Source organism: Myotis davidii, unplaced genomic scaffold (genome assembly GCF_000327345.1).
Source record: "Myotis davidii unplaced genomic scaffold, ASM32734v1 scaffold198, whole genome shotgun sequence".
Taxonomy (NCBI): domain Eukaryota; kingdom Metazoa; phylum Chordata; class Mammalia; order Chiroptera; family Vespertilionidae; genus Myotis; species Myotis davidii.
Genome location: NW_006291485.1, coordinates 1,000,400 through 1,006,420, shown reverse-complemented (window position 1 = coordinate 1,006,420; position 6,021 = coordinate 1,000,400). Strand labels below are relative to the sequence as shown.

The following is a 6,021-nucleotide window of genomic DNA, read 5'->3' as shown; positions in this document are numbered from 1 at the left end:
CCTCCCCTGGGTCCAAGGTGGCTCTGGATGGGCAGTCTCCCCAATGGGACACCTTTGATTGGATGTGTCACGGGATCCCTGCTCCCCGCAGGCTCTGGGCTGGAGTGCCCTGTGTGCAAAGACGACTACGAGCTGGGTGAGCGTGTGCGGCAGCTGCCCTGCAACCACCTCTTCCATGACGGCTGCATTGTGCCCTGGCTGGAGCAGGTGAGCAGGTGGGTGGCCATGGCCATGGGCCCTCTCCACCCCTGCCCCCTGCCAGCCTCTGAATTGCGTCCCTCTCTCCCCACAAAGCATGACAGCTGCCCTGTCTGCCGAAAAAGCCTCACGGGACAGAACACGGCCACCAACCCCCCAGTCATGACCCCCGTGAACTTCTCATCATCATCATCGTCCTCCTCCTCCAGCTCGCCCAGCAATGAGAACCCAGCAAGCAACTCCTGAGTCCCCCCACCAGTCCCCAGAGTAAGCACAGGACCCCGGCCAGCACCAGGCCCTGTGGGCAGGGGGGACATGGACATCCCAGAGCCCAGGAGGTGCCCCCCACCTGCCTCAGCTCTCACACCACCATGGCTCCCATGGACTCCGGTGCCAGCTGTGCCCCCAGCTGTGGGCAGAGGCTCGGAGGACCCACTGCCTCCAGGCTGTGGAGGAAGCCCGGCCCTCCCCCAGGGATGTCCCTTGAGGGGCTGGGCACAGAGGGACGCAGGGCATATGTTGCCCGCAGGCGTCCCCAACATCCCCTGTCCCATTTGTCTCTAACCTCACCCTCTACATGTTCAACAGTGGAAAGGTTTTTATAATTTTAAATTATTACTGCTTTGAAATAAATGGACGTTAGCTCACATGCGGCCCTGCATGATCTGTGGAAAGACGGGGTAGAGCCACTCAGCTGGGGTCTTGGCCCCACCAGACAGGCCAACAGTCCCCACCTTGAGTGCAGGGGGCTCGGGACCACAAGAATGACCAGCAAAACAGAACTAAACTGCTCTGACAGATGTTTTTTAAAGGAAAAAATATGTGTATCTTGGAAGTTATTTAAAAATACACCTACTTAAAGAAGCAGGTGGTTGGCGTTTTCCTTCTGCGCCGGACCCTGGGTTGTGCCTCTTGGGCACCAGCCAACACCGCTGTCCCAAACCAGAACCCTGGAAGTGGACTGGTGACGTTCGACCAGCAGGTGCAGAGGGTCACTGCGTTGGAAACATGAAACAGGAAACCCCAATGTGCTGAGCTGTCAGGCGGGCCTCCCCAGCCCATGCTTACTGCAGCCGATGGTGTTCATGTACGAAGGCTGTTCTGGAGTGAGGGTCACCAGGGTGAAACCACTGGCCCTGACCACAGTGAGTGTCCACTCTACTATCATCCCCCCTCCCCCCCCCAGTAAGTGACCCCGGCTTTGTGTTCTGTATGTTAAGTGTCAGGAGGCTGGGATGGGTGGGAGCCCTCACCCCACTCCCCAGGGATTGCCTGCCCTGCCAAGCAGAATGTCCCACCTTAGTTTAGGAGGAGCTCCCATGTTAGCCCCCCTTCCCCCTTAAAACCCCATGGGGTAAATAGCATCATCATTCTCACTTTATATTTTTTGAAATATATTTTTATTAATTTCAGAGAGGAAGGGAGAGGGAGAGATAGAAACCTCAATAATGAGAATCCTCACTCAGCTGCCTCCTGCATGCCCCCTACTGGGGATCCAGCCTGCAACCCTGGCATGTGCCCTGACCTGGAATCAAACTGTAACTTCCTGGTTCATAGGTGGATGCTCAACCACTGAGCCACATCAGTTGGGCAATCATTATTCTCACTTTATAGGAGAGAAACTGAGGCCCAGAATGGAATTACCTGGCCCAAGGCTCCAGAACTCAGCTCTGTGGTGGGGGGTTTCTGGGGTTCTGGGAGAGTGGTGGGCACTCGCCCAGGCACAGCACTTCCCATGTACTCCCCTCCATCCCCAGCCTATGGAGGACACTGACATGAAGCCCCTCGGTCTGCACATGGCACCTCTCCCCCTGAAGAACTGAGAAGCTTTGAAGACTACTCAATTTCAGACCCTGTATGTGCGTTTCTACATCTGCTGTGACCACACGCATTTATTCTCTAACACTTCTGGGATCAGGAGTCTTGCCTAAGTCTCGGGCTAACCACAGGTGTGGGCAAGACTGGTCCTTCCTTAGGCTCCAGGAAGAACCATTTCTGGCCTTTTCCAGCTTCTAGAGGCGCCACATCCCTGGCTCATGGCCCCTCCCTCCATCTTCACAGCCAGCAGCACAGCCTCTTCCATCTCTGACTCAGATGCTCAGACCTCCCTCTTAGGAGGACCCTTGTAATGATAATGCTCCCCCCTCCCTCCCATAATCCAGGATCATCCCCATCTCAGGGCCTTGACTTAATCCTACCTGCAAAGTCCCTTTACAATGTGAGGCAACATGTCCACAGGTCAGGACCTGTCACCCATGGCATGTCCATGTTGTCCTCTCCACACTGGCCCCCAGACTCCCTGGTCCCTAGCTTCCCTTCTCTTTACCTCAACACTCCAATGGGTTCCCACTGCTGAGTCTGATAGGCTGTATCCCGACCCAGAATACTCTTCCAAGACCTGGTGACCTTCAGTCTCTAGTCCAGGAGGTGCCTTATGGGGACTCCTCGCTCCCCAGCTCATGACTCAACACCTACAGCCCCTACTCAGCTCAGTGTTCACCCGCCTCAGATTCAGACAAGGGTGGGGATGGGGTTCCTGCAGGGTCCCCAGAGCCCGCAGACAGCAGGCATTCAATGCTTGTGAAAGGAATGAGTGACCAGACATGGTTTGGCCACAGCCTGGGCCTCCTCCGGCCTCTGGTCCCTGGCCACCTGCCCAGATGTCTTTTGGATCTTGTCTAGCTGTGCCTCATGGCCCCTCGGGGCCTCAGGAGACCATGACGGGCAGGAAATGAGTGGAAAGGTGGTGCCGCCGTGTCCGGCCACCGCGTCGAGGGACCCCCCGCCTGTCCAGCGCCAGGAACATGGGCCGGCCTCGGTGACGCCAGCGAAGTGAGGCATAGGTGTTGTAGCCGTTCTCCTCAATGCGCTCCTGGAACCTACAGTGAGCGGTGTAGATCCGCTGTGGGGGGTCGGAAACATGAGGCCACTGGACCCCGTTTCCTGCCAGTGCCTGCCCACCGCCAGCCACCCCCACCATGCACTCACCGACCCATAGAGGTGGCCCCGGCGGCTCATGGCCACGAAGAAGCCGGTGTGCACAGCCTTGAGGGCCACGACGCCCACGCGGATGGAGCGGATCTCAATGATGCCTGCTGGGAAGGGCTCGGTCAGGGCCCTCAGCCACCGTCTGCTTCCCATGTGCTCCCTCATTCAGTCATTCAAGTGACATTCACCAAGCACCACCTGTGTGCCTGGTCCTGTGCTGGGTATGGGAATACACCGGGGCCCACACGGCCTGTCCCCAGGATGTGCCCCTGACACATTGGAGGATGTAAGTGGGGAATAGCCGGGCTTTCCCCAAAGGGTACTGGGGAACCAGAGCAAGCTGTGGAGCAGGGGAAAGTCCTGGATGGGTCAAGCCAGAGGAGTTAGGTGCTTGCCTGAGTGAGCTGTTGATTTCAGTAGGAACAAGTATTGAGTGTAACAGTGACCATGGGCCATGCAGCTTCCCCTACAGTTCTCATGGCCTTTGCTATGTCCGGCCCTGACAACTCAGCCAGCTGCAGCCACTCGGTTATAGGGAGATGAAACCCCAGAAGGGAGTCACTGCCCGGGCAAAGGCCTGAGGGTGGGACGGGGGTGTTTATAGCACAGTGCATTCAACTCGGTACCCGCTTACACTGTTTGAGTGCCAACTCTATGCCAAGCACTACACCCCACTAAGCCCACACAGCAGTTCTGGGGCCGGGCGTCTTACAGAGTCTTGGGGGGTAAGGCCAGGTGTGGGCAGGACTGGTCCTTCCTTAGGCTCTCAGGAGAACCATTTCTGGCCTTTTCCAGCTTCTAGAGGCGCCACATCCCTGGCTCATGGCCCCTTTAACTTCACAGCCTGCAGCACAGCCTCTTCCATCTCTGACTCTGACCCTCCTGCCTCCCTCTTAGGAGGGCCTTTGTGATGATCCTGGGTGCTGACTGTGCCCACTTCCCAAGCGGGGAAACAGGCCTGGGAAGGAGCAGAGGCAGCTTCAGGCCCCATCCGTCGGTGGGTGACCCTGGGCGAGCTCTGCCCGGCTCTGAGCCAATGTTTCCTGTCCAGTGAAGCAGGACTTCAGGATGAGCCACACACCTTCAGCCATGCACTGGGGTCTCATCTGGGCACCTTTTATATGCTGTGCTGGGCATTAGGGACATACTGGTGACCAGAGACGGCTCACCTTCATGGGGTCAAATCTGTGCACGGAGGTCTAATCTGGAGTCAAGGTTTTGCCCTCTAGTTTTCAGTTTGTACTTGGATACCTGAGATAACAAGCTCACCCCACCCCCATGGGGCCTTGCACCTGCTGTTCCCTCAGCCAGGCCCCTGGCTCCTCTTGTGCATGGTCAGCTCCTTTTCTAGATAATAGGCTCAACCAAGCCCACCTCCTTGGAGAGGCCCCCAAGACCTCCCAGATAAAGCAGTCCCCCAGTCACCTCTTGTACATTGCCCTGTTTTCATTTTCTTTGCACCACATGTGGTCCCCTCTGAAATTATATTACATGTTTAACCGCTTTACCCTCTGTTCTGGAACCCCATGAAGGTGAGCTGTCCTGGTCACCCTGTGTCCCTTGTGCCCAGAACAGCATTCAAGAGTTGCCCAATAACCACTGAATTAATGAAGGACAGAAGACCTCCAAGTCCAACCCACACAGAGCCATCAACCAACCATCTGTCACTCCATCACTGCCCAGATGGGGAAACTGAGGCCCAGATAGAAGCAGCAACTGTCTCAGGTCACCCAGCAGAGCCAGGCCTCAACCCCAGCCTGAGGCCACCCTGCCTGGCTGTGTCCACCACCAGTCAACCGGCCCAGCCAGTCCCCTGTCATTGCCCTGGTCTAGTGAATCTAATGAGGGCCTTGGGAGCCCCAGATGAAAGCAGCTGGGAAGGGCAGGGGTGATTATCTGCCCTAATGGTGGTGATTCAGGCAGTGGCCAGCGATTAGCTTCATTCACCCAGCCCCCCACCCACCCCCGCCCAGGGCTCAGAGTTGTGGGGAGACTGAGGCAGGCCCATGGCATCACCAACCACCCTGGCCTCCCAACTGTCCCCAACCCCCTTCTCTTGGCCCCTGCATCTCCTCTTGCCTCATACATTCCACAGATACTTATTGAGTGCCTATTGTTTACTGGGTGGGGCAACAGGGACAGTGACTCCAACTTGATGAGGTTCTTGAGCATCAAGGAACCCAGCAACACAACCCCCCCTCCAGCAGCGTGACCCTGGGCAGGTCATCTCCCCTCTCTGGCTCAGTTTCCGAGAAAGAAACAGAGGGGTCCCTCACCCAGGCAGATCCTGAGGTTTGTTTTGCCTTGTGGGAGTCAAGTTCAGAGCCCAGCTGGGCCCCACTGCATGATGTAACTTTCTAGAGTCTCAGTTTCCCCTCTACAAAGGGACCCAGTGACCCCAAACCCAACTATCCATCAACACCCTTTCTCTGCTAGTGAGCCAGGCCTGGAGCTGGGAGCTTCCTCTGTGACCATTTAGGTTTGACTGCGGAGGAAAACGAAGCCAAAAGGGTAAATGACTTGGCCAATGCCATGCAACCACAGGAGCCCCCAGACCGACCGTCGGGTGAGGGAGGGCCCAGCTCATCGTTAGGATTTCCGCTGCAGTGGTCACTGCCCGCCCATTGGTCCAGAACCTCCCTCCCACCCGTCACCCGGCAGCCCCACGCGACTCACTGTCAGGGCTGTGGCACCAGCGGGTGCCTTGCACGAGGCCGCTGGGGTCGACGCGCAGAAAGAAATGGGTGGAGGAGAAAAGGCGCCGCCAGCGCACGTCGCCCTCGAGGTGCGGGTAGCTGCGTGGTCTCCGGGGGCCGCCTGGGGTCCTCGCAGCGC

At 57.4% G+C, this 6,021-nt stretch overlaps 2 protein-coding genes across 2 annotated transcripts in view; one reads left to right on the top strand and one right to left on the bottom strand.

Annotated features, from left to right (window-relative positions):
- RNF126 (ring finger protein 126) overlaps positions 1-1,062 on the top strand; it is a 5,534-nt gene extending 4,472 nt beyond the window's left edge. Inside the window, exons 8-9 of the mRNA XM_015564653.1 lie at positions 92-207; positions 295-1,062. Coding sequence (XP_015420139.1) covers positions 92-207; positions 295-444 — 266 coding nt within the window. The 3' untranslated portion in view covers positions 445-1,062. The remainder of the gene's footprint in view (positions 1-91; positions 208-294) is intronic.
- A 694-nt stretch (positions 1,063-1,756) lies between these two features.
- The window catches only part of FGF22 (fibroblast growth factor 22), a 10,987-nt gene continuing 6,722 nt past the window's right edge, over positions 1,757-6,021 (bottom strand). The window contains exons 2-4 of the mRNA XM_006764843.2: positions 5,863-6,017; positions 3,187-3,290; positions 1,757-3,100 (exon numbers count right to left, since the gene is read on the bottom strand). Coding sequence (XP_006764906.1) covers positions 2,906-3,100; positions 3,187-3,290; positions 5,863-6,017 — 454 coding nt within the window. The 3' untranslated portion in view covers positions 1,757-2,905. The remainder of the gene's footprint in view (positions 3,101-3,186; positions 3,291-5,862; positions 6,018-6,021) is intronic.